At 44.7% G+C, this 27977-nt stretch overlaps 1 protein-coding gene across 2 annotated transcripts; it reads left to right on the plus strand.

The window, feature by feature from the left end:
* The first annotated feature begins 861 nt into the window (after positions 1 to 861).
* Positions 862 to 27953, plus strand: SHC4 (SHC adaptor protein 4). Of its 2 annotated transcripts, XM_059482500.1 has the most exons (12): positions 862 to 2099; positions 8768 to 8838; positions 14292 to 14355; positions 15177 to 15296; positions 16337 to 16390; positions 18732 to 18783; positions 19126 to 19252; positions 21228 to 21408; positions 22724 to 22784; positions 24167 to 24346; positions 25804 to 26057; positions 26737 to 27953. In XM_059482500.1, exons 1-12 carry the CDS (start codon positions 1530 to 1532, stop codon positions 26890 to 26892), a joined length of 1890 nt encoding a protein of 629 aa, XP_059338483.1. In that variant the 5' UTR covers positions 862 to 1529; the 3' UTR covers positions 26893 to 27953. The 2 variants fall into 2 exon arrangements, with proteins under 2 accessions (XP_059338483.1, XP_059338484.1); XM_059482501.1 differs by lacking the exon at positions 24167 to 24346.
* Positions 27954 to 27977: the final 24 nt, after the last annotated feature.

Genomic DNA, 27977 nt, shown 5'->3' on the forward strand with positions numbered 1-27977 from the left:
GTGGCAACTATTGCATCTCTAGGATTAACAGCAGCTTTCACACACGGGGTAAAACCACGGAGTGGCTGCGATGAGGTTTCTCTGTGACAGAGCTGCCATCCTCTCTGCCTGTCACGGGCAGGGCGATGGCAGCACGGCCTCTCCTGGGGCAGCCGCAGCTGATGCACAGCCCTGAACGAGGCCGCAGCACCGCGAGCGTGGGGAGGGTGAACTCAACACGGCAAATGTGGGGAGAGAAATCGCCGCAGCTGAGCAGGGAGCGAGGCCCTCCTGCCGGGCTTCCGAGCCCCGCGGTGCCGAATTTCCCCGCCCGGGGGTCGGAGCCCCGCACGGGGCCGAGCTAACTCGTGCCCCGATATTTTCAGAGAGTAAAGCAAACCTGTCTCGCTCCTTGGCTGCCGGCGGTGCCCGCGATGCCTGAGGGGATGCCCCGGGCCGGAGCCGAGGGCAGGGAGCGCAGGACAAGCCCGTCCTTTCCTTGGCCGGGCGGCCAGGGAGGCATCGCAGCCCCGGCCCCGGCTGGGCCCCGGCCCTTGGCTCTGCCCGTGCAGCCGCGGAGGAGGGATGGCCGCAGAACGGGGATTTTGGGGGATTTTGGCGTTTTTAGGCCATTTTGGGGGTTTTGGGCACCACCCCGAGGGTCCCTCGCGCCCCCTCTCCCCCCGCCCCCCGCGTTCCCCGCGCGCTGAGGGCGCGTGAGCCGGCGGCGGGCGGTGATTGGCTGCGAGGCGCCCCCCGGGGGCCGCCGGGCCGCGGCCGCGCGCCGAGCGCCATTCACGGCGCTGCCCGCCCGCACGCGCCGAGCCCATTCACAAAAACTTCATTCATAAAACCGGCGGCGGCGGCGGCGGGGGCGGCCCGGGCGCTGCGGAGCTGCTGCCCCGCGGCGCTGCGGGAAACGGCCCCGGAGCCGCGGGAGTGTTCCGCTGTTTCGGGATTATTATGGTGCTGAAGGACTTTCCAGCGGGAATTAGCCAGACCGACGCTGCTCAGTGTTTTTGGAAAGAATTCTGGGTTTGCGCCTGACGGCGGGGCAGGAGCTGCAGCGCAGGGATGCTCTTCGCCTCTGGGGCAGCGGCGGTGGAAGTGCAGAGAGCCGGGCACCTTACGGGGTTCATGCCGGTCTGAAAACACCTTTGGGCTTTGTGTGGAATATGCTTGAGCTTTCGCTGCAGCCAGGACTCTGCAATTATTGATGCTACAGCTGTGAATCTTCAGAGCTAGGTGGGATTTATTGCCTGGTTTGAGGCAGCAATGAAGGCAGGTTTGGATAGTGGCTCTTCACCTTAAGCTGCTGTACCACCGATGTGCTTTCCTGTATGCTGCTTTTATTTCTGCTTACAAAATGCCAGATGCCCATGCAGTTTTAAGCCTTGTTCTTTGAGGAAAATAAACCATTCAAGAGGGAGTCAGCAAAAATATCCTATAGGTTTCTGTTTTGAAAATTGTTTGACTTGCTTGATTTCCATATAATTTATCTACAAGAGCTAATTTATGCAAGAATATCCAGTTACAGACCTGCCAAGGCTATGAGAGAACGCAGCCAGCAGAGCCTCGGTGGACACGTCCTGTATGTAGGGTTATTCAGACATCCAGGAATGCTGCACAGGGCTAAGTACAGCCGATTCAGGAATGATTCCATTACCTCCCTAGATGAAGGTACACAAAATACGTCTTTAAATATCAAAGGTTCTTCCTCCTCTTCCCACTCTTCAACACCCAATTTACTGGCAGAAGATGTGTCCCTGGGGCCGCAGGACACCTGCACCACGCTGTGCACGCTGATCCCCCGGATGGCCAACATTAAACTTGCCAACCCCTCCAATCTGCCGGGCCTGAAAAGCTTCTGCCTGGGAACCAAAGAGGTGCCACGCATTAAACTCACCGAGTGCGTTACCATCCCCAGCAGCCCCACCTCGCCTGAGATCAGCTGCCTGTCGGCCTCCTACCCCCAGCCCGACCTGGACAAGCTGGTCCTGGCCCCAAAGGCAGCGGGTGACTGTGCTGAGGAGGCTGCTGTGGGCAGGCAGGACAGGGGCCTGGCCCAGAGCAATGACAGCACGTACAGCCAGGAGCCAGGAACCACCTACAGCGTGCGGGTGAGTACATCCCCTGGGCTCCCATCCTCTGACAAAGCAAACAGCTCAGCTGGCTGCTGGGTCACCTGCATTTTCCTGCCTCTAGAGTCCATGCCCCAAACCACTGCGTTCTCCCATGTAGTTCCTGTCTTTTGGTGTCCGTAGGGCTGTGGCATTGAGCTGGGGGAGCTAAAAACACCCCAGCTACTTCCAGAGGTGACGCAACATCCAATTCCAAAGGACTGTCTGTAGACTCTCTGAGAAGTGCTGCTGAAACACAACTGAAACGGGTTACTTTGCATGTTGGAGGGAAAAGGAGGCCCATGAAAGGGCCTCCCATCCCTCACAGAGAGCAGCTCCAGGCATTAGGTGCGTTCTGGCCCATGCTGCTGACATTTGTCAGGGAGGCTGTGGGGCAGGCACTGCCCAGGTTGTATTTCCAGTATGGTTTTCTGCTGGTCTTCCTTTTGTGGGCAATATCTCAGAAGGGGGTTCACTGGCAGGAGCCTCACAATGCAACAGGGAGATGTTTTTTTCCCTTCATCTTCCTGGTTATGTGGCTCCCATGGCTGTGGGCCTGCAGGGAGAGCCAAGGAGAGTGCAGGAATATCGCTGACATGTCCTGGCCAAAATCTTGGTGGGTTTTTCAACTAGCCCTTTCAATAGTAACAGCAGATTGGTAAATAAGTAACATGGGGGTTTGGGCGTTTCAGCATCAGAGGATGTGCAAGGTGAGAGGATGAGCAAGGCACTCATTTCCCCAGAGACCACCAGACTTCTTCAGTAGCTGATGATGGGCTCAGATGGGCTGGTAAGTGGCCAGGGCTGCAGCATGGCAGGACTCTGGTGCAGAGGGATGGTTTTACCTGAAGGCAAAGCGGGGCCAAGAGACCAAGGGCTGGGCATTTGGAGCTGCTTCCAATCCTTACCCTCTAGCCCTGGCCCTCCTGTGTGTTTGGAGGCACTCACTCTCCCCATGCAGCTTCTTGTGCCCTGTTGGGGTACAATCCCAGCTGGGATTGCTGGGATCTCCACAGAGACCCTTTTAGGAAGCAGGGCAGGTCCACGTTATTGGGACTGCTGCTGCCAGAGATCTTTGGCCTTAACAGCTTAATCAGAGTAAGAGGAGGATTCAGCAAGTACATGGAGAGGATCTACACTTATTTTTGAAAGGCAGTAATGCGGTGAATTAGAGAAATGTTGTAGGGCAGAAGCTGTCCCCTGCAGACTGCAGTGAGGCAGAATTTTCCTTGGTGTTGTTTTAACGAGGGGCCGTGCTGGGCTCATTGCATCCCCTGGGGAAGCAGCTGTGCAGGGTGTGACTGGTGGTGGCAGGGCACCTGTGTCACAGCCACGTGTCACCCGGGCCTGCTGGGGAAGCTGAGACCCATAATAGCACCTGGTCCCCCCAAATGCTCGTGCAAATAACAAAGAGCCCAAATACTAATATTCCAAGAGAAGCCTGGACAGCTCTGATTCTCATGCTGTTGTGTTTCAAAATATACTTTGTACACAGATTGCTGCAGGCTTTCCCAGGGGGATATTTACCATGTCCTTGTTCACATTCTACCTGTTAAAAACCTCCCACAATGCTGCCCATCTCGGGCTGAGGTTGTCTCTGAAGGGCACCCATAGTGGCCATGGCACTTATCTTTCCTGCTGGTGTTTGTTATGGCTGTGATGAGCCCGAGGAATATTCCAAGAGGCACTTGCAATCCTTTCTCTTGCTTGTTGGGGAGTGCCAGGGATGTGGCTGCTGCTGCGAAGGAGGATAAGATCTGTCTCTCAGCACTGTCCTGCATCAGTGGTTTCTCTGACAATAGCAAGGATGATGTTTACTGGACCTAACATAGAGTAAAGCTCTGTACTTGAGCTTAAATCAAAGCATGAGTCTTTGAAAGATGATTGGTTTTTAAAAATTATTTAACTAAAATATGAAAAGGAAATACTATTGCCAGATATTTCATAATAAAACCATTATAATAATGTGGTAAAGGTTGTTTGCAGCATCCTTTGTTTCAAAGGGCTTTTAGCAATGTACAGGTTGATCCTCTGCTAGTGGTTTGATGGTGAATGCATATAGATACATGCCAGCATGTATGTCTAAAATCAGCCACGTGTCTCTAGATTAAAAGGAGCCTGACCATTTCCAGCACGCTAGTTCAGAATTACATGAACTGCACCCTGAAGCACGTGTGGGCACCAGTGCCCTGCTCAGCCCTGCTGCTGGCCACGGGGGATGCCACAGGTCAGCCTGGAGCAGCTGCTCCTTGCCTGGGTGGGGAAGGGTCCAGCACAGCCCTTTCCTGTCCTAGCTTGTCACCAGTGCTTCTTCCACGTTCAGGGCGGGGACATATTGTGGTGTTTGAGCTGCAGCCACCTCCGCGGCGCGCAGCACCCCGACACTGCCCCCGGAGAGCTGCTCTGCATCGCCCGTGGTAAATAAATAACTCCGGGCGTCTGCAGAGCCGGGGCTCCCGCAGGAAGGAGTCGGGCTCCGGTGATTCATGGCTCCAGCCGCAGCTGTGAATCATGAGCGGGGTGCCGGGCGGTGCTGCTGTGCCGGGCTCGGGGTTTGGGGTTCGGGCTTTGGGCTTTGGGCAGCCTCGTCCCACGGAACGCGCCCGGCACCGGCACCGGCCGCGGGGCACCCGCGCCTCTCGGGGATCGATCCCCTCAGGAGCCCGCGGGCTTCCAGGCCATTCCCTTCAGCACAGCCGGAGAACCGGGACAGGGTGGGTTGGGAACAATTCTGTTGGAGACCTGGCTGAGTGCAGTGCTGCCGAAAGTGGTTTTTCAAAAAACAAACTAAAATATTTATATATATCTGCATTTATGATTTTTCCTTAGTTTCTTTTTTAACTTGAAAAACTGTGAACGAAAGAGTCAGACTTTCCCAGAAAAAAAATTCATTTATCAAAAGCTATTCTTCTTCACAAAAAGCCCTGGCTTGCTGCCCTCAGGCTGTGCTGCATGGGCATGAGGAGTGGGACAGACCAAGGGCCTGTCTGTCTGTCTGTCTGCACTGCTGCTGCTGCAGGGGGGAAGATGAGAGCAGGGCAAGCACATGAGGAGAGTTAGGCTAGGTTTGTGGGTTTGTGTTTAATGATCTTTAATGGGCTCCTTTGATCCTTGAAGGTATCTCGTCTGTTTTCCAGCTGGTTCTGCCTGGATTTTGTGCTGTCTCACAGGTGCCCTGGGGGTACCACCCACGTCTGCAGTGGTGTGCTGGGGGCTGCCTTGGCCTCTGCTTCCCGTGCTGGGGATGGCAGAGGTTCTTCTGCCTTTGCTTTTGGATCTGGATGAGGTTGGTGTTTGCTGGAGGAAACCAGCGAGGTTCAGGCTGAGGAATGAGCCAGTTGAATGTCCTGCAGGGTGCAAACCTGGGCCAAAGTTCTCCATTAGCTGCCTGACTAGTGGCTGCTTACAGAGTTACGGAGCACTTACCCCAGCACAGTAAACCCCGCTGTGAGAGGCGCGATGAGCACTGAGCTGGCTGGCACAGTGCAGTCTGTGTGCTAGCAGGAGCAGAGCCACTGCCAGGGGAGCTCTGGTGGTCTCTGCTTTCCAGTAGATACAGTGCCTTTCTAACCCCAAGGCTACCACAGGGAGCATCTAAGGAAGGGCTGAAAAAACTTCCCTACCAAAACTCCAGTAATCATGCTTTGCTCTGTCCCCACATCCCTGGCTGGCTTCTGTTGTCCATGGAGGGAAGGCAACACTACCTTCCTGCTAGGGTGAAAGCAGAGAAATCTCACAACAGGTTCCTGAGCCTGGCACTCTGCATTGTCCTGCCATGTGCTGCTTATTCACATGGGCCCTGCCTGGTGCCTTCTCATCTCCTCCCACGCAGTCCCTCATCCTGTTTGCAGGCACTTTCTGTCATCTTATGTCAATAGATGTGGAAAGGTGTGTGCATCTTCAGTAACTGCTGTTCTCTCCTGGTGGTGTGGGGAAATGCAAGCCAGCCCCAGAACACCCTCTGTACTCAAACACCAAGGGACAAAGCAGTCCTGGTGCCAGTGCTCTCGCAGCCCTTTGCAGGCAGATGGGATATCTCTGCACACGTTGCCATTAGTGGAGCCCTTCCCTTTCCAGCAGGGGCCAGTGAGTCTTTCCTTTCCTTCCTAAGAGCTGCTGCTTGTCTTGGCAAGAGCTCTCCATCCTGCTGCTGACAGAACAGTGGGTTCAGCATCCTCTTTCATTAGCCATGTCAGATCTTCAGCACTTGGCTTGTTTCACTGTTGGTGTCCTGTTTTTCTGTAGGTAGCTGAATTCTGCAGTCACGTCTGTGCTTGTTTCCCCAGGCAGGTTAGTGCACCCTTGGGCCTGTGTCCAGCTTCCCCCAGCTTGCCCAGCAGCTCAGTGAAGGGGGCCTTGCCTCTCTGTGGGCTTCAGAAGATGAACATCCCTCCCTGTACACCCCCTTTGGACCTGGTTTTCACAACAGCACCTGGTGAACAGCTTGCACTGGAGCAAGAGCTGTGGGCTGCTGTGGCTTCCTCTCCCAGGCACCTGTGGTTGCTCAAGCTTTAGCTTAACCTTCCCTGCAGCAGGAAGGATGGAGCTGGCCTTGGCCCTGCATCACCAGAGAATCCCATTTTAGTTTTCCTGGGAGGTGCTGTTTGGGGTGTACAGGACGGAGAGTGGGGGCACCACCTGAGCTGGAGTGTGGGTGCAGAAGTCTCTGAGACAAACATTGTCCTTCTCTGCTGCCTTCCCCTTCTTTTCATGCATTGATTGTGCTGCTACTCATATTTTGCTATGGAGGGGTTAATATTTTTGTTTATTGTTAATTTTTTTTCCTCCTTGGAGAGTGTCTTTTGTTTTCTTGAATAGGCTTCTGCTATTCCGTTGTCCTTTTGTGTGCTCCATGGGCTTCTCCCAGGCTCTGTGACCTGACTTGCTCTGCCCCAGCCCCACATTGTCCCCCTGCCCAAGGCTCTGCTGGTTCTCTGTGCCTGTGATGTGAGTGTTCAGCCATTTCCAACTGTGCCAGTTCAGATAACCAATGACAGCTGAAATAAATGAGAGATGCAGTGAGGTGCCATGTTAATGCACTTCCCTACTCAGGCTTTTAAAGGGAAAAAAAAAAAAGGTCTTTTGTGAATCATTGATAAGTTCAGCTTCACTCAGGGTCACTTATGCAAAAACCTAATATTGATTTTTCATCTTTGCTTAGAGTAGCTTCCCACGCATCTGTTCAGGATGCAATGGGGACTCACTTGTCAGCATATGACTCACCTACTTCTCTAAATTATTTTTTTTCAAGGATAGAGGAGCAGCCAACCAGCTTACAGGATGCTTGACCTTATACTGTAGGATCAGAGGTCGTTGCTGTGCTACAAGCTGAGGCTCTAGACATATTTTCCACATTTGCTTTGTTCCTGTTAAGCAGGAATATCTTTAACAAGGCAGATAGCTCTCAAAGTCATTAAATGTTCATTAGGGAAGCAGTTCTGCCAACCTTTCAGATTCTTATTGATGTCCTTCCAGGTCTCTGACCTAATTCTGGAGTTCTCCCAAGGGTTACATTGCTATTGGAAAGAAAGCAAAATAGGAATAATACAATTGTTGTGGAATCCCTGACTGCACATATAACATTCTCTTTTTCACACACTCATTTCTGAAAGTCTCCAAAGCTGAAACAGATACCTAAACCCACCCCTCTCTGGATGGCCCAGCAGAAAAATTGATTTACAGGCAAAGTGAGGCAGAGGAACTAAATATGGTACCTTTTTCTGACACAGAATGCCTCCTCCATCCCTTCAGACAAAGCACAGTGCATGCGTGACCCTGCCTGGGTTTTCCAAGTTGTCTCTGTGTCCCAGAGGGTTTGGCTTCCTGCAGGAGAGATCTGCACAGGCATGCTGTGACTGCAGCCCTTGGGCTCTGTGTGAGCACTGCAGGATGGTCCCAAGAGGAAAAATGAGAGACCCAGACCTGTGCCAGCCTGTTGAAATGAAGAGATCAGACTGCTCCAACAACAGAGAGATTGACATCCATAGAAATGCTGAAGGATTAGTAAGATAGGGTTGGGGATATGCCATCACATCATTGATATTTCTGGGAATTAGTCTTATACAAATCCCAGTTGAGAATAGAAAAAGCCCCAGCTCTGTCCCATACAACAGAAGTGTGGCAGTCAGCCTTTCATTTAAAGCAGGTCACTTGTTAGTGTAGGCTCTTAAGAGCTGTTGCTATGAGCTGGAATTGCAACTTCACATCCTTCATCTTGTGCAGAGGTTGTTTGTCATCAGATGTAGCAGTGTGGAGCCAGTGGTTTTCCTTGTGGCCTGTAATGCCTCCTTCTCTCTGAAGGGACACTCAGCTCTTCTGCATGGGGGCTCTGAGTGCATTGGTCTCGAGGGGCTTCCAGAGCCTCTCTGCTCCTGAGGACTCTGTTCTCTCCAGTATTTCCTCATGTATTCCTCCCAGTTCAGTGTCACAGGCTAATAAGTGAGAGTAAGCAGAAATGGAAAAAAAAGGAATAATTTGCTCTTCTCTACACTTTTAGTAAAACAAGATCTAGTTAGGAAGCAGCTTTAGGATGGCTGATTTGATTTTCCATTTAGACTGTGGTTCTGCATAAACTTAGTGGACAATAATCACATTTACTTCCTCCTGAGATCCTCCTCTTACTTGTGTACCAGATATTAACAGTCCTCCCTTTTCTCTGTTTTCCATAGTACATGGGCTGTATTGAGGTGCTGCAGTCGATGAGATCCCTGGACTTTGGCACACGAACACAAGTCACCAGGTAGGTGGTGTAAAACTGAGATTCAGCCCAAGAATGAAAAGCCTGAGTGCTAATTTTTGTGTAAAGCTGAGGGTGCGTGCCAAGCTCTGAGACAACTCTGAATAGGAGTTTGCATGTTTTGTTTTGTCTTTTCCTAAGTGATGATTTGAATTATTTGATCATTACAATAGGCTATTTGCATTGGAAAATGAATTGTTTCAGACACAGACGTAATTTCTCTCCCAGCTCTTGCTCAGAGCCTCCCCCTGCAGTGGCAGCACAGAGCAGACGTCCCCAGCCAGCTGGGCACCAGCAGCAGCTGGGCTCTGCACGTGGCTCAGCGCTGCCTGCACGGCTCTCCAAGGCAGGGGGACATGCACTGGTGCTGCTGGGCTTGGGCTGCCATGGCCAGGGAGCAGGGCCAGGACCCTCATGGGTCTCTCTGTCAGCAGTCTGCATCTGCTGCTTCCCCCCTGGTGCAGAAAGTGCCATCTGTCCCTCAATCCAGCAACGTCATCTAAGGAATTTTTATCAGATGTTTGACATCGCTTGACCCCATCTGCACCAAGACCAGCCTCAACTGGAAATGGAGTCACAAGGAAAACATGTTGAAATACAGCTGTTTCCATCTGTACTGCAAGCCTAAGTTTTCAGGCTGCAAATCAGAGAAGGATTAATGTTTCATTCTTAGATACAACTGGGGATGTGGTTAAAATGTGAAATATTTTGTGGTCTTTTGAGAACTTTGCAACTTCTGTTGCAGGTTACTGCCAGTTTCTGGGGGTAGATTGTTAGTACCCCTATGCCTGTGGGGTGGCTGAAATGTACTGTCAGAAATAGAAAAGCACATTTTTAGTTTTACATTCATTCTTGTAAGTCTGGCAGTGCAGGAGTGTTTGAGTTCTCAAAACAATCACCTTCTATCCAGCTCTGAGTGCTGTGTGGTGCTGTGATGTGCTCATGGTCCACCAGGCAGCCCCAGCAGCCACTCAGCTTTTTGGGGGGTGGGTGGCTGCAAGTTATCTTCACCTTGCCTTAGGCATGTTCCTCTCATCTGCTTTTCTGGCATAGTTCATACTGAGGATGCCAGGAGTGTGGTTGAGGCTTCCTGTACCTGCCCAGCTCTTCCTTCCTGCTGGAGGGAGATTTTCAGATGCTGTTTTGCTTCCTCAAGTTTGTATCCAAAAAATCATGGAGAAAGGAAAGCAACGTGAAGGGATTAGTGTTACATTTATACCTGTTGGCTCCCAGACTTAACAGCTGAAAGAAACTGAAAAACATGAGTCCTTCAATGCCTATAGACTTCACTTGAAAGTTGTCCTGTTTGTTTTATATTCAAAACCAGCAGTTGTTGACATGTACAACTGGTACAAGCACACACTCACCCAGTTCCTGCATGTGTGTTTGAAGAGGTGCCTGAGATACCAATATACCTCCCTCAGGCAGGTCCTTTACAAACCAAGAAGAGCCATGTAATACACCCAGCCCAGGGCACTGTGTTCTTCACAGCTCAGCCAGAGGGCGAGGTTATCTCCTGTTTGCAAGAGGTGTGTGTGCTGCTGTGCTAACAGAGCAGAGCTTTGGCTGGTTTGTCAGGGAAATAATGAATATGAATTACTGCATGACAAGAGCTTGCCAACTTAAATTTGGGCTAGATAGTAAGGTTTTGTTAAGCAGAACTGTGTCAAAACTTAACAATGGAAATATTTCCATCACCTAAAAAAAATGCCACTGCTGACCTTAACGGGCTCTTTTGTGCATGAGAAATTCAAAACTTCAACTGTTTGCAAACCGAATGCTGAAGTGCTGAGCTCACACATGCAGACTTTAAAGTCCGATCGATGACAAGCTGACTGGAGCAAAGATAACATTGATTATTCCCCTATTGTTCTCTCGGGGGAGGAAGTTTATAGACACATGCACAATGCACCAACCAAGGAGCTGCTGGAAATTACCCCATTTTAACCATGCCTGTTATTTGAATTGGGGTAAAAAATATTTTTACTTGGATGGCATTTCACTAAACAAAGAGGCATCTTCTGTTTTAAAGTGATGTAGAAAGGGTCTCTAGTTATGTCTGCAGCCTGCCTTCATTTATGTGTATGTGCATGCTTCATTACCTCATGGTATCTAAAATTGAAGATATTATTTACATTTGGAAAGATGAACAAACTCATGTTTGCCAAAGTGCAGTAAGGAATCCAAAGGAGAACATGGAGAATTTACTGTCTGCTTCTTGCTGGATTTGCATTTTCAGTTGCTTGGCAGGCACATGGTCAGGGAAGGCAGACAGTGTCCTCTCTGGTGCTGTGAATGACCATGGGATGCAGAGATGCTGTGTGGCCAAATGAGCCCAGCACAGCAGGACAAGGGTGGGCACTGAGGTGCTTCTACCCTCCATGGCTGTGGGGTGGGGAGGTTGGCACAGGAGATTCCACTGCGAGTTTTCCAGCTCTCTGCTGTTGCCTGCCCATGACCCCACTTATTCTTAGGGACATTCCTCCCATTTTGCAGAAGTCTGTGATCTCAAACTGCATGTAGGTTACAAAGTAACACCAAAAAATAATAATAAATTTGACAGGTTCTTCTGCTTGAGGATCTTTGTATCTTTTGGTTTGTTTTTTTTTTTGCAATGGTTAGCCTGTGCTTGCTGCTCTGGATACAAGATGTGTTTGGGTTGTCACCCTTGTGCTGTGGCAAGTCCTGCCTTTGCTGGACCCTGATGTGTGCTTCTCTTGTCCAGCCATTCAGCTCTTCTCCTCTTACACATTTCTGTTAAATCAAGCTGATTATTAGTCATCAAATTTGGGCATTTCTGGGAAAAGAGGTTCTGTATCTTGGACTAGGGCATTAACTTATAAACTCGAAAATGATCAGGCAGTGAGGGGTGAAGGGTGTCTGAAATGTGCAGCCAGGGAGGGCTGCTGGAAGAAGGCTGACTTTGTTTGGAAGATTAATTTCAACTTTGTTGAGCCACATAATCCCTTTCTGTTACATGGTGTAGGCAGGGCCTTAGATGCTTAAAAGCAAATCCTCAACAGCATGCTTGCTTGCTTACATCAGCCCATCCTTCGTCCTTTATTCTGGTTTTGGGGGAACAATGAACAAAGCGGCTCAGTGTTGCTGCCCACAGGCGCTCTCCTCACGGGCAGCTCTGTGGGCTGCAGGAGCTGGGTCTGCCACAGGTTTCACTGCAGGCTGTAGACACAGAGGAAACCTGTGCACTGTACTTCTGAGTGGGCCTGAAAAAAACCCCCAAAAGCTGGTTTAAAGGCTTATGGATGCCAAAAATGGGTCACCCATTTCTGTTTATCGTGAGTGCATCCAGAGTTTCTTTTCTTCCTAGTGTGTGGAGCAGTTTCTAGTTTGTGGTAATGACTGCATCTAGGAAGTTTTCAGTTGTAGCAGCAGGTGTTACCAAACTCCTGCTTTTCACACCTTTCAAATAATATTTGTAAAGTTTTGTTTAGATCACATTTGTAAAGTGTTTAGATCACTTAGAAAATCACCCAGAGGCATGCAGCAAGAAATGTCTGTACAACTATTTCCCCTACCAAAGAGAGGTAATAGAAACTATTAAATGCTTTGCTACTTTTTGGTTCCTTTTTACTGGACACTTGCTTCAGAGCATGGTGAAGTGGGCAGCCACCAGACTGGCTGGTACAAGAACAGGCTCTGACTAGCAACTCTGCCTGCAACTCCTGATTCCACATGGGCTGCCTGACATGTGCAATAACTCATTTTTCACCAAAAGAGACAACTTCCCTGTTTTTCCAATTTGTTCTGTATCTGGTTTTCTTTCTAGGTAAGGCTAGACTTGAAGGCTCCAAGTAGCCTTAATGTCTTGGCTCTGATTTTAATTTCCTTTAATATTGAATGAGAAGATGAGTTCTCATTTTCCAAGCTGATTATTGGAATCTGCAGGATCATCCTGCAGGATGCTTTCCTCTTTTTTTTTTTAATTTGGTCATGTTTGGCCTTCCTCTTGGTAACAGCAGGAGCTAACCAATAAGGGTATCAGAAATTTTCTTAAAAAACATATTTTCAGTTGTGCAGGGGGAAGTACTTCGCTTTTAAATGCTAAGAAGGGTCAGTGTTTAAAAGGCTGGGTTTCTGATCTTGTGTTGCCCACAATGAGGCTCCTTTTCTTCCCTGATGTTTTCACTCAGAAAATATTAATTATATGTTGCTGTGGGTGAGATCTCCATTCATGTGACAGCATCCAGATTGAATCAGAGTGTTCCCTCAGTGTGTATCACTGATCCTCAGTGCTCCAGCACACAGCCCACTGGTGTGGCAGCCCTGGGGCCTGAGCAGGGGCAGCACTGACTCTGGGTTCACCCATGCTGGGCTAGCTTTGCTTCCTCTCTCATCTGCAGGGTCCTGGGGGAACCACACTCCTCCTCACTGGGCATCTCTGCTTCATGGGACATACCTGGCTGGAGCCTCTTGTCATTGTGTGCTTTCCTGATAATTTTCAGCCCTTCTGGACTAAATATTTCTCAGGAGGTGAAGGCCAGTGGTGTTTTCCTCCCACACACACGCTGGGATCTGGAAACAGACAAGCTTTCCCAACCAGCTTGTTTCCTAATTAGCTCTTTGGATAATAATTCAATAATACAAACAAACAATTAACCAAACTCCCTTCCCCTTTAGAACCAAACAAAATCCCATCCTGGGAAGGTAAATCTGAATTTAGCCACAAGAGAAAGGCTGAGGCTTGGAGTGCCCAATATGGGAGCCTAAGCCTGAGAAGACCCAGCCCCTGTGGGACAGGGCCAGGGCAGCTGGAGATGCTGGGGCTGGGTGGGAAATTCCTACCAGAGATGGAAAGATATGGATAGCTCTGAAAAGGAACTGGAGAAAGTGATTATACATCCCCACTGTTGTTGGGGTTATTGTGTTTTTTGGTTTCGATTCTGGGTTTCTGGGTTTTTTTTTGGGGGGGAGGTGTTGTTTTGGGATTTTTTTTTTTTTAATTGGAAAAGAAATCCCAAACCCCAGAAAGTCAATCAGAGAACCCAGCTGGGCTCACTCAGCTTGCACCTGCTGTGCTAAATAGGAAGGATTAAGTAGGGAGGAGCCCCTCCTGCCATGCAAGGGGCCTATAAACCATTTTCCGAAAAAGGTTTTGAAGGTATTAAGTTGCTTGTCTTCTGGTTAGTTATGTTTGAGGGTTTTTTAATTAAAAACATTTTCATAAGGTGAAATGGGTGGGTTTGATGAAGAAAAAGAATCCAAACCAGGCTGCTGAATCACGGTATTTTGTTCAATAGCTCTTTTGGTTGTTTTTTTGTTTTTTTGTTTTTTAACAGTGGGAGGAAAGAAGAAAGAAAAACAACTGTGAAAGACCTTCCAGAAGATTTAAGAGTTTATAAGTGGGCCAATAACAATAAATTGCAGAGTTGCTGGCTCTGTTACAGATGGTGCATGTGAAATGATCCAACAGTTTGTGCTGTGTTTTTTATTTGCAGGGAAGCAATAAGCCGACTGTGCGAAGCTGTGGCGGGTACAAATGGAGCTATAAAAAAGCGGAAGGTAAATCCTGTTTTAGCTCAGCAATTATTTTTCTATATCTGCTTTTGATAAGCTGGATACATGATTCTCTAACAGGCTTCAGTCCATCATGGAATTAGTGCATTTTAATCCATCTGAACTCACCTGGATAACATGGAAGTGCTGGTAGCAGGATGTTTAGCCTGTTTGGTTTGGGGCTGAGGCTCTGCCTACTTTATTTTTCTCAGGATTAATGCTTTGCCCAGAGTTCCTGCTTCTACCAGCCCTTGCAGTGCAAGAGGGAGCTAATTCACTGGGATGCTATCTGCTATTTATTTATATATATATATATATAAAATTAAACACATTAAACTAAAATGGCAGTGTTTAATGGATTTTATAAAGTAACTGGGATGCAGTGAGGGGCAACATCAGTGGTTGCTGTTGGGTTGTGTCCAGCAGAACTTACAGATTTCCTTCTGTAACTGTGGAGCTCAAGAGGAATGAACTTGCTTCTGAAAGAGGAATACATGAGAGAATTTCTTGCTTTACCCAGAAACACTTCATCCTCCAGAAACAAAGAAGAGTTCAGAAAGAAAACTGCACATTCTGAATTACTGAGCCAGCTATAACATTTAGCTCACTGGGGTTTTTTTTCCCCATTATTGACATAAAACCCATTCCTACCACTATTGCATTCAGAGCTGATGTTTGTTAGAAGATCTATTTGCATTTGATCAAGCCATTATCCTTGCTCCATTGAAAGTTTCAATAAGATACCATAAAACCTCCTTGACTTTCATATGTTTCTGCCCCTCACAGACTGGGCTGACAGCCTCTTTCTTTTCTTTCTTTGTTCAAAGCCTCCAGTGAAGTTTCTGTCTTCTGTACTCGGCAAAAGTAACCTTCAGTTTTCTGGCATGAATATAAAGCTGACCATTTCAACAAGCAGCCTCACTTTGATTAATGCTGACACGCAGCAGGTAGGATCCATGTACTCAGGGTCCTTTTCTCCATGCTACAGTTTTGTCCTAATTTGTGGCTTCTGAGGGAAGGAAGTGTCCTGCAAAGGGAATGCAGCACCCTTTAGCAGACCTGGGCAGGCCTGGTGAAGCTGAAGTACATGATGCCTCTGAATTTAAATATGAAAGCACACAGGTCATTTTTGTTCATGATGGGGTGTTCCATGGGGAGGGATCCTTGAGCATTTACTTGGCAAAATGTTTCTCTGGATGTGTTTGCCTGTCAAGTGCCAATAAACAAGTCCTGACTGTAGTTTCTCACAAGTCATAGGAGGAAAAAATAATTGATCTAGGTATTAAGTCAGAGCTTGGCTTCGGTATCATTCAAAGCTATATTACAGATGGATAATACATGTGTACAATCAATTATACTGTGGAACATCTCTATGCTCTATTGAGATGTGCTCCTGAGAGCCCGGATTTGCTTGGAACTGAGCTGTGCTCCCTTCCTTCTTGGCAGATATGATAAAGATCTTTGTCCTGCCCACCTAATTCCTCCCTCAGCTGTTGGTATTGCTCCCTGGGTGATCTCACCCCAGGCCAGCAGCAGGTTTTGCTCCAAGCTGGAGCAGGGGAACATCAGGGAGGTCATTTTGGCTCACTGGCTCTGAGGAATGCTGCACTGAGCTGGTGCCATGCTGAGCATCAAGGAGCTCTTAGGGGCTGTCTGTAGTGCAGAGGTCTCCTGTCCATTGCACATCCTGGGAGGGGATTAGGACATGAGGTTTTCCTTCCTTTTGGGTACAATTAGAAGTTGGTGGTTGAATTCATTCTGAAGACCCTTTAAGGAAGATTACTCAGGGATCTAGACATTGGTAAACATGAATGGGTAATCTCAAAAATATTCCTTTTTTTATCTCTTTCCCTCCTAAATGATACATGCATAAATTAATAAATAGGCTTGTTATGAATTTACTTGCTTGTTCTATAGAGACATATGTTCTGATGTCTTCTAATGTGTGGCCCAAGAGCATGTTTAATTAGCCTATTATGCCTTTCAGATTATTGCCAACCATCACATGCAGTCCATCTCATTTGCTTCTGGAGGCGACCCAGTAAGTATTGATTTATAAAATATATTTCTGCAGGTATAATGAACTCATGTCATAATTGTTACCTGCAAATACTTTGCTTCATCCTTTCCTTCCACAAGCACTAACAGAGTACACTGCATTTCTGGATCATGAGCAGTAATACAAGAAAACTGGGGGCTGACATTGAAAAGGAAATGTGGAATAGTGACTCAGTGCCTATTTAATAGATACACAGTTAACTTTCCTGTCGCCCATCAGTGAGTGTCAGTCCATTCAAAAGCCCTCTGACTTGGGGATCTAAAAATAAGAATGTGAACATAGGAATTGATCAGTTCAGTGGTCCCTGTGATCCAATACCTGTCATAAAAGCTGTCAGTACTGGCACCACTAAATTTTTAGATTAATTTTAACTCAAGCAAACAGCTCCTATAAGACAGATGTGGCATAACCACCTTCTTACTGCAGACAGGGTTGTTCTTCCTAGTGTCACTGCCATGCAGTCATGGATGTTTTCAAGTCAGAGGGTTTTTATTCTATTCCAGACTCTACCGTAATGACTGTAAGCAAGAAATGCATCTATCTGGGTTGGATAAGTAATTCCTTAGGGCTTTTTAACCTTTTATAGTGTTTTTTATATTATTATCCTGCACGGGTCTTGCACAGTAACCTCAGGTTTCAGAGGCTACACAGGGCTGGGTTTGGTCAGTGCTTAATGGCAGGGCCAGCAAGAGATGTGTGTGCACAGATGTGCTGCAGGAGATGGGCTTGGTGGAGCAGCTGCTGACACTTCTTACTGGGAGGATAATGCAAAACAGAGGTCTTGCTCATCAGTGGTAACTATAAATCTAGTGGCCCTTCACATAAGGGGCAATTTTGTTGTCTTGTTCAGGTAATTTTTCCATAATACCGCTTACATTTAAAATGGGAGATAGTTTCCACAGGACCTGTCTTTCCACCTGCCCCATATTCAGGGTCTAATTGAAGTTCAGTGTTTTTCTGGGCTGTGAAGGAGTAGCACTATTCTGCCTGATAATTGAGCCTATTCTGGCTTTATTTTGAAGCAAAATCATCCAGACATCCACATAAACATTAAAAAGACATAAAAAATAGCAGGTGCTGCTCCAGTTACTTTAGTTTCTAGTCACTCCCTAGATCTGATTTATTTTAAAATCTCTATCCTGAAATATTTATGAACTTTAAGAAAAACTTGAAAGGAAAAGGAAGGAAATTGAGTTCACTAGACACATAAGAAATATTTAGCTTGCTTTGCTTTAGTGATATTAACTTTAGAGATGAAAAAAAAAATCTAGGACAAGTTCTGCTGGCCCTAAGACCTGCCTCTTGTGTCATTCATTGTGAATTATTAAATGATTGTTCTTGTGCATATTGCAAATGGGGCCTTGTTTCCTGCCAGCTGATTGCCTCTTCCCCCAAGAGAACCATGCCTTTAAGCTGTGAATTGCATTTTCCTTGTCCCACCTTAAAGATCCAAAATAACAAAATGCATCTTTAATAATTAAAAGAATGTTATTCATTACCTCGCCAATTTGACTATAACACTGAATTATCAAGCCACTCTTTGCTTTTGTGGTATCATTAGAAATGTTAATTTTTCTCTTCCAGTTTCCTTTTCAATTTGACTAGAAAAAGAGGATTATTTCAGTGCTGGCTAGAAAGAGAATCAGAAACAGAAAACTGATTATACTGAGGTTGTCTGATCTCAGCAGCAGCTTTGAGATCCAGGGTAATTTAACCTGATTGTAGCCAGACTAAAATTGGGCAGGAGCAATTGAGATCAGATACCCATTTTATTCTGCGTAATTTTAAAGCTTAACTTTTCTCTAAGATGCCTTCAAAACTCAATCTTATTGCTACAAATTGGGAACATTGGAAATTTGTCCTTTGCAGTATGCTAGCACTGTTTTATCTTCCAGTGAGTCTGGTAAGGACGGTCCCAGCCAAAAGCAGCAGTCACACAGCCCTGATGTGTTACATGGGAAGGGCTGTGAGCTCCATGGGGGCAGTGGAAGGGGCAGCAGTGATGAGGCACCAGTTGTGTTTCTACTCCTGATGCAGAGCTGGAATTGAATACACAGTTTATCGAAGACCCAAAGAATGACAAATGGTCTAGTCCATTTTTTAGAAGAAAAAGAATATGGGACAATTACTGTGTTGATAGCCACCAGTGTGTCATTGATATTTTCCTTGGCTCACTTTGCTAGTACCTCTGGTTGTTCTTCCCTGAAATAAGCATGCATTTTAAAGCTAAAAATGTACCTGTCTATATGCAATTGCTGTGCTGTGGTGGTAGAGTTGTTCATAATTACAATGTTCAAGACATTTGTTGTCTTCTTTCCTGCAGGATACAACAGACTATGTGGCATATGTAGCAAAAGACCCTGTTAATCAGAGAGGTATTGAAACATGTTTCCAATTGTTATGTGTTTATATGATTGCTTTATTTGTATGTAACAAGGAATTGTTTGAGTTTTAAAATAAGGAAGTTACTGAACTCAGCTGAATACTCTGTACAATTTCTGGCTTTTCTGTGTGTATAGGGGTAATAATATGCAGGCTGAGGCTTTAAGTGTCATGTTCTTTGTGCAGTGAAGTGGGAATCTGCAGGTCAGACTGGAGCTGTACTAGCTGCTGGCTCCATGAAGGGGCAACAGCCTTTCTATAAGCAATATAGCTTGAGTCTTTACTTTCTGGTATAAACTGCATTTACTGAATTAAAGTAAGGTTTCTCTTTTCAGCATGCCACATCCTGGAATGTCCCAATGGGATGGCACAGGAGGTGATCAACACCATAGGGCAGGCCTTTGAGCTCCGGTTCAGACAGTACCTGAAGAACCCATCTAGCCTGGTTACATCTAATGAAAGGTCAGCACATTCTCAGTCACTTAACTGGCAGTTTCCTTCTCTTTGGTACTTTTCAGGAAAACAATACACTACAAAGAGTGATCCATAAGTAGGATGCTTTGAATATGCTTTCTGGACATAGGATAAATCGAATGTATGCCTGCCTGTACGTGCAGTGTATAAGATACCAAAATTAGCTTATTCCAGTGAACTCCATTGATTTTTGTGACATTTGTACAGGTGCAGAACACAGAATTAAGCTGTGTTGTTCCTTAGATAAAGCAGCCTTATTTTAAGTCATGCAAGTTGAACAAATGTTCAAATTACTCTGCCCAAGTAAGTTCAGGTCTATAAATAGCAGACACACACACACACAGAGACTGAGCTCAGTTCTGACCTGTGCCAAGTTTAAGCTTGCTGCAGCTGTGGAAAGTGTGTGGTGGGGGAAAAAGCCATTTCAATTCACCTTTCTGCTTCTGCTCATGTTCTGGCAGCAGCCTCAGTTTTCACCTGGTATGACTTACATCAGCTTCATGAACTGAGATAAATGCAGCCACCACCTGAGGGGCATGTTAGTGTGAAGCCCTGTCCTCTGCACATTGCCTGAAATACAGGGCCTAGATTAGTTTCTGGACCACAATTCCCCATTTCAATTACCCTTCTTCCATTGCACTGGGGACACAATACTTGCTCTAATTTATGGCTCTCCTCACAGATTAGACATGCCTATTTTTCTCAGGCTTCTTTTTACTGTAACACCAATTTGATTGTCTGCTACTTCCCATGAATAGGTAAAGCTGTGCCACTGCTTACCTGCACCCTGAGCACAGGAGTCCTGAGCAGGCTGTTCACTGGAACAGTTTATATTTATTTCAATGTATATGATGGTTCTTGCCATTCCACCGCTAAAACTGGTCTGTTTTTCCTGGGGAAAATAACCAGAGGGAAAGCCTTTTATTCCTAAGAAATCCTGCTAGGTTATGTCACAAGCATCATAGGAGCAGGGAGGAATGGAAGAGGGTAATTAGATTTCCTCCTTCAGCATAACCCACAGGCAGCCTCCAAGAATGGTCCTCAGGCAGAGGAGTCGGATATTGCTGTGTGAATGAGTCACTCCCTTCCAAACTACTATGAATCACATAATCAAATACTTGCACTGCATATCACATAATCAACTACTTGAACTTTATCTCTTTCCTGCTCATGGCCTTTTATCCAATTATACTCTTGTTAATCAGAGAAGTAAGATTTGAGATGAGTTTTTTTTATTTTGGGACCGGAGACAGTACAGGAAGCACCTAGTTGTTTTGCAGTGTATCAGCTGTACATTTAAACTATCATCATTCTGGTTTAGCTCAAAAAAACCATTGTGTGCTCTCCTTCATGTCATTCAGTGTTCCTTCAAGCTGAGCCAGAATATTGATTGTGGTTATTAAAATCAGAGTAAATGCCTCTGAGGACAGCTACTTTTTTATTTATTTAGTTGTTTTTTTTTTTTTTTTTGTAGTAATATTTGATTTTCTAACACAGTTGCAGGCTTGTCTGACTAAATGCCATGAGGTTTTCATTTTTCTCTTGAAGTCTGGCTGCCCCCCAGGAATCTCTAGATTTATAGACTTCAGTCAAGAAGCCATAAGAATTAGTTTTATGGTCAGCATTTTGGATACCTTAATGAACAATGCATTGAAATTCTTAAAGTTTCGGTGGATTCCTCTTACCTTTTCTTTGACTTGAAAATATATCTGGGCTGCCTGGTGCTAATGAAATGACTGCACCACCCTTTACCCCAAACTGTCATGACTGTTTTTAATTCAGGAAGAAGTAACTGGAAAAATAAACAGCTCTGAAAGTTCCGGCCCAAAGCCCTTTACAGCCTCCATATGGCGGATCTGTGCATTGTGCGTTGTGCAGACACTGGGGATGTTTGCCTGCACTAGAAAGCAATTGATTACATCAGAAGCTTCATTTTTTTCTCCCCCTCCCCATATTTTTTCAGTGAGGCAGCAAATGCTAATGGATCAGCTGGGAATTCACAGGAGAGGGAGGACCATCATGAATATTACAACGAAATTCCAGGGAAGGAGCCTCCCACCGGCGGAGTGTTGGACATGCGAATGAAAGTGCAGACAGACCCAAGGGCTAAGTGTCCTGTCCAGTGCAAAAAGCAGTATTGCTCAGTAAGTACAGCATCTGCTGGGATAAATACTCACTGCCTATTATGGGAATGAATAATAAAATGTTTCTGTGGTGTTAAAGCATGGCATTAACATCAGAACCAGGTCCTGATTATCCTGGGAAAAGTTTTTTTAGGCTAGATTTAATGATGCTTAGTACATAATTGAATCCCAAAGCACTTTCTGAATATTAACTGGTTTGTCCTTAGAGTACTTTCAGGAGACCAAGTAATATTCCCTTGTTCACTCATTAGCTCTGAGAAGAAAATAGATACCAATTTAAATGGCTTGTTGGAGAGAACATCTGCAAAATCTGGGACCTCCTGGCTTTCTATTCTGTGATCTAATAAATATTTCATCCTGTCCATTATGCTCTACAACTTACACATACAACATTGACTGATTGCAATATATATACAATATTCATTACTCTTGGATTGTTTCAAGAAGCTCTGTTAAATCAGCAAAAGAGATCTGTGGCTCTTGTCTGGCATAGTGGGAAATAAAAACCAATCAGGGAGTAAAACAAGCCAAGTTCAGATGGCTGCACAGATTTCAGAGTCTGCTGTGTGAGGCCTTGGGAGCACCATCCTTTCCCCACACAGGAAAGAAGGCACCACCACTTTGCTCAGAGGGAGCACACTCAGATGTGCCTGCTGGAATCCAGCTGGTTCTGTCTAAAAGCTTGCTGCTCCCAGGTGTTATTTGTGTTTGGTAGCAACTGCTCCTGGGCTGCTGTGTGTTCCTGTGCTACTGCACCATCTATTTTTGCTGACATGAACCATACTCTGCAAATCAGGTCCCCACCTCCCCAGCAGTTCTCTAAATCAAAAAATGTTTTACTATATCCAGAATTTGCACCTGATGCTCACCAGTACTGTTGCAAGGAGTTACACTGCATGTTAATGAAAATGCCTTTTTCCCGTGGGCTGTTACTTTTTTGTTTTCCTTTCTCTTTCAGTGCTGCTCAGACATTTTAGTAACCATTTCACTTTCAAACCATGATACCTGTAGTTGATTTTATGATGAGGGACCTCTACTAGAAAATCTGAGCTTTCTTACCTAGGAGTTATACTGTATATATAGTAAACATTAGATACATAACTGGGCAGTTACGAGACTCACACTGGAGTCCAGACGTGACATCTAAAGAAAGAAGAGTATCAGTGTGAAATATTATTTGAGGAGATGGGAATTTTTTGGTGAAGAACATGTTTCATTACCTGTAAATCTAGTAACTAATGCATGGGCATTTTGAAGTTACCTGGGTTTTCCTAGGGGACTACTTTACATGACTGATTTTAAAATTTTTCTACAGACAGGCAGCCCAACCTTCATCAATATATATGAAAATTGTCCAGAAGAAAACAAAACTGTGGGTACGTACTCTCTTTTCCTTCTCATACATATGCAGAATTAACCAGGGCAGGCTGCCTGGAAGAGCTGCCCCTTGGCTTTCAATACAATGGTGAAAAGTGTTCTACTTAGTGGGTCATTTTTAGTTCCCTAGATGCAGGGCAGACAAAAAAGCCTTACAGCTTTTCTAAAGGCCACTTATCTATCTTCATGTCTGCTGGCAGACTTACTCATTTTACTTCTCATGAAACTGTACAGTAGCTCTTTGTTTTGTTTTTTTTATTCTTTTTCATACTCTTTGTTGTTCCTTTGTTGTTTCCTTTCTTCATACCATTTGAAAAACGAAGATACTTCATTACTTATCAGTCTCTGAGTATATCCCCTTCTCCTACAAATGCTCAATGAGATCCAAACAATCAGCATTGGGATTTTCCAAAAGAGTCTGGCCCCTTGGTTCCAGCATCTCTGGCTTCAGTATGGCTGTGCCCTTCCCCTGCCTTAGGCAGCTTTGTGCCCAGGGTCAATTTGCCTTTAGCAAAGTCTGCTGTCAGGGACCCCAGGAGATCATCAGCCCCCATCCCTTTCTGGACTTTGCCACAGCTGATGCCCTGAGCACATTTGCTCAGCTCCTCTCTTTCACTGCACAATGGGGTCCTTTCTGAATTCCCACCTGCACGGCTCTGAAGTGATCCATTACACTGTCTGTAGGGGATACTTCAGTTTCTTGTGTTATTTCCAATTCAAGGAAAGGAGAATCAAATGGTTTCTACAAAGAGAGGGAGAACAAATAAAAGAATGAATGAATAGATCTATGAATAAAACGTTTGTTGAAGAGCAAAAATATGCCTGCTATTTGGCTAGCTGAAGTGCTATTATTTTCATACCCTGCAGGGGATATTCTGTTAGCCTGTTCCTAGGCTTGGATCCTAACCTGACAGATGTGGCTTGGGCTCTCCAGGCAGAGCCTCAAAGCACCAATCTCCTCCATCTCTCCCTTCTCCATCAGAATAGCAAGGGAGAATTGCTCAGCTTCCCACAAGCTCTTTTTGTGGTGCAGAGGGGAAGGAAAGGGTTTTGCAACAAATAACATGTATGGTTTGTGTTTTTGTAGAGGCATATGTATTATTTTCTTTCCAGTCTGTGGGGGGTTCAGTGACATTGATTAGAGGAGAACTGGATCAGTGCAGAACATTTCTGAAAACTTCATTCTAATTACTTTTGGACCCGATGCCTTCTAGACATCAGGAAAAATAAGTTCATTTGCATTTTTATTTTCCTTCTGAATTACTTTAGTGGGCTATAAAGAAGAACATCATTCCTATTTCAGCTTTTACAGTTACTTAAAGCTGAGTTTAAAAAAAAAAAAAAGAAGGAAAAATCTGTGCATACTATATACTAATTGCAGGTAATTGCGATGAGAGATCACAGAAGACAATAAAAGAGGCAATCTCATTGAAACCTGCCTACAAAGCAGATCTCTTTGATGATCCATGTTACATCAACACGCAGTCCCTGCACTCTGCAGCCTGTGCAGCCCGAGGTGCAGCAGCAGCACAGAGCCCTGGGAGCCCTCTGCGCCAGGCCAGTAGGTCCCACTGCGATGCCACACCTGTCTCAGCATGGGAGGAGGGGGGCTTCTCATTTCTCTGCATGCAGAAAGATTTGGCTTTCCCATAAGAAATATAGAAAAGATGGGGGAATAAATCTATCCTGGTTGTTCTTTTTCCTTGTTAGATTCAAGAGAAAAGGGATTAAAGAGCAGAAATAGTGATGGTAAACAAGCAGAGTAACCTTTCATCTTCTGTAGTTCATTGATGATGATGAATGAAGTGCCACAGGTATTAAAAAACAAGTCTTTAGGATGACAGGAGCTTGGGACTGCACATTGCCTCAAGGAAGAGTATGCTCAAGGTCTTACCCACTCCAAGGTTCAAATGACCTCAGATGCCTTTGCTTCACAGGCAGTAGCATGCAAGGTTAAAGTGGGATTATTGTGACTGTCTTTTCTTAGTTCTTCCAAAACTGACCATTGAATCTCATCAAATAATTTCTAAATCAAACCGTTTGATCTGTCATATCAACTAAATCTATGTCCAAACTTGATTAATGGACTCAAAGTGGAGGATATCCATTAAATGATTATATAGTTACTACTGATTGTCCTCATTATTGAATATACTTTATTAGCCTTGCCTTTTATGGTTTCCCACTGAGTGTTTTCTCTGTCAGAGTTGGCTCCACACAAGAAAGTGGAAAAAGGACTGGACAATAAAGGAAACACAATAAAGAAATCTTTGACCATTGAGACATTTCCAACTTGGGACTGCATCATGCTCTAAAAAGAGCTGCCTATATCCTGAGGAGCCTTAGGTTGCACAATTCCATTGAAGAAGTGGTATCCTCATATTTTCCTTAGAAGAATCCTGCCTGCCTGTGAATCATTTGCAGTCTGACTGGCTATATCCCAAACCACCCAGTTTTTTTAGTACATTTGGTAATTGTTCGTTTTTTAACAGCAAATGTATCATGCTGTAATCCTTCCCTTCTGGCTACATTGGCTATGTTGTCTTACATTCCTGCACATAGCTGGAGCCACTCAACATGACTCTCCCAATGATCTGTGACAATCTCTTCAGAGCTTGTTAAGGAAGAAGGAAAAACAAGATCTTAAGGGAAAAAATTAAAGCTAAAAAGCCAAAAAAAAAATCTCATTTTTACAGGGAAAATTTGACTATTTCATACAAAGAAATATAACCCCAAACCAGTACAGCATCAGAAAAATTCCTCTTTCTAATCCCTGTTGCCTAGCGACCAAAGGCTTTCCCATCTAAGGTAGGGGAAGAGGTGGTGTGATAATTTTGCCTAATGCACTGGAGGGTCATGAGCATTCATGTGTGCATATTCTTACAGTCTGTAAGGTTGGTTTGCTTCAAGGCTGAATTGTTTGAATTTTTTAAAAGCTATCAAAGATATTGGCTTGCATCCTTTTAGGATGAGGTTTTAGGTGAAGTGTCCAATATATTCTCTTTCATTTAATTTTAGAGTTACCGGAACCTGTTCAGCAGAGTGCCACAAGCAACACAGCTGGTCTCTGTGCTCTGCCACAAATAAAGCAACAGCTAAAGAATGAAGATTGTTACCATGGCAAATTGAACAGGAAAGCAGCAGAGAGCCTCTTAGTCAACGACGGGGATTTTCTGGTACGAGAAAGCACAACGTCACCTGGTCAGTATGTCCTCAGTGGACTTCAGGGAGGGCAGGCAAAGCATCTACTCTTGGTGGATCCTGAGGGCAAGGTATGAATATTTCATATAATGAAATTTCAGTGCTGCTCAGATATTTCAATCAAAATGCATGGCTGCATTCCATCAAGTGGAAGTGATTTGATTCCATTCAGGTTAATTTAAATATAGCCAGTGGCTGCATTAGGTTTGAAAGGTCAAAAACTTAAAAGCACTGAAGTACCATGGAAGTAGCAGTGAGGAATTTAAATACTGTTAGTCCAGGTGCTGATAATTAGTGTATACACTTAACACATCCTGCAAACCGTTAGTGCTAGAAAAAAATTATCCTTAATGATGAATTTCTGGATACAAAAAGGTTTGTTGTCACTTCAATTGAACTTTCTTCTGCTGAGAAGAGCAGCCTTGAGTGACAGTTTTGAGGAGAGAGTAAATCAAAAAAGTAATCCTCAATGGGATTTAGGGAAAAATGTCTCTCTTCTTTGGAGAAAAAGAAAAGGTTATTTCTTTCCCCTGTGCATAATCAGCCCAGTTTGACATACAATCTTTTCACTTTACCACTACTTTTCTTGTGGGCCAAAGGATAGATCTGAATTGCTGTCTACAGCCTAATGATCCTGCTCAAGTGAGTTCAGTGGCTTAAGTGCCTTTTGATTTTAATGTGTTAGCCTCATGTCCAACCGGTTATAAGCACAATCTAACCTAAAATATATTCTTTTGCTTCTTCCACTAGGTGAGAACCAAAGATCATATATTTGATAGTGTGGGTCATCTTATTCAGTATCACATGGAAAATAATTTGCCAATCATCTCTTCTGGAAGTGAAGTGAGCTTGAAGCAGCCTGTAAGGAAAGAGAGTAATATGGGACACATGCAGTATCACAAATAATCCCTTGGATCTCACAAATCCCAAGACAATTCATAACCGAACTTTCTATTATGAAGACAAGTCAAAAAAGTATAGACTGCACTTTCTGCTGCTGTTCCAGAAGAAGCCCTTATGTGTGTGTATGTATGAATATATGTATATGTGTATATCTATGTAGATCTATGGAGATCAACAAGCATAGTTATATAGATACACATAATCTTAATCTTAACAAAATTACACCTTCAGAGTGTGAGATTCATTTGTGAGAAGGTATTTTAGACATGCACAAAGGTCACTTTCAAGGTCATACTGAATCAGTAACTATTTAAAAGCACAATTAAAACTCTACATACAAAAGCTCACTTGAAAGAACTGCTGGAACATTAGTATGTGCCTTTTAGCATAGAATTATTGAAACCAATGTTATTTATACTGAATTAGTTTTGGGTGGATAAACAAACATGTCTATGCTTTTAACTATTTGCCAAAAACAAGTACAATTTGAATATTACTAAAATGTCATCTTTCGATAGACACTAACAATTTCATTTTGCTTGTAACAGCACTTTACTAGCAAGTAACGTTTGAAATGAATGGCATTCACAATACAGAAAAGTTGTCCAGTTTCTTAATAATTTTTTGTCACTGTCTGACTACTCAAAGATTTGAGATTATAAACATTTACAAAGTTGAAATTAATATATGTAATATAATTTTGGAATAGAACTTGTTAAGGGACAAGCATGCTAGATCTTAATATTTTTGTCTTGCATATGATTTTACAATTATTATCACAATACTGGAAACATCTTTTTAAAGGTAGGCTAAATATATTTTCATTGATTACATAGTTGTTTACAAACTAGAAAAGCTGAACAAAACTAATCATACATTTTGGGAGACAACTATTTAAAGGATGTTTGAACTTTGCATGTGTCCTTAGTCAGTGTTCTTTCCAAAACAAGATAGTTTTCCCCTCTTCACATAGAGTCCATTTGTTCCTAAACATGGAAAAATCTTTTAAAAGAAATCTATTAATTGTTTTGCCACAATAAATACTCTAAACATGAACAATCCTATATTCAGAGTGAACAGTGATTTAT

This window comes from Ammospiza nelsoni, chromosome 14 (genome assembly GCF_027579445.1).
Source record: "Ammospiza nelsoni isolate bAmmNel1 chromosome 14, bAmmNel1.pri, whole genome shotgun sequence".
NCBI classification, from domain to species: Eukaryota; Metazoa; Chordata; class Aves; order Passeriformes; family Passerellidae; genus Ammospiza; species Ammospiza nelsoni.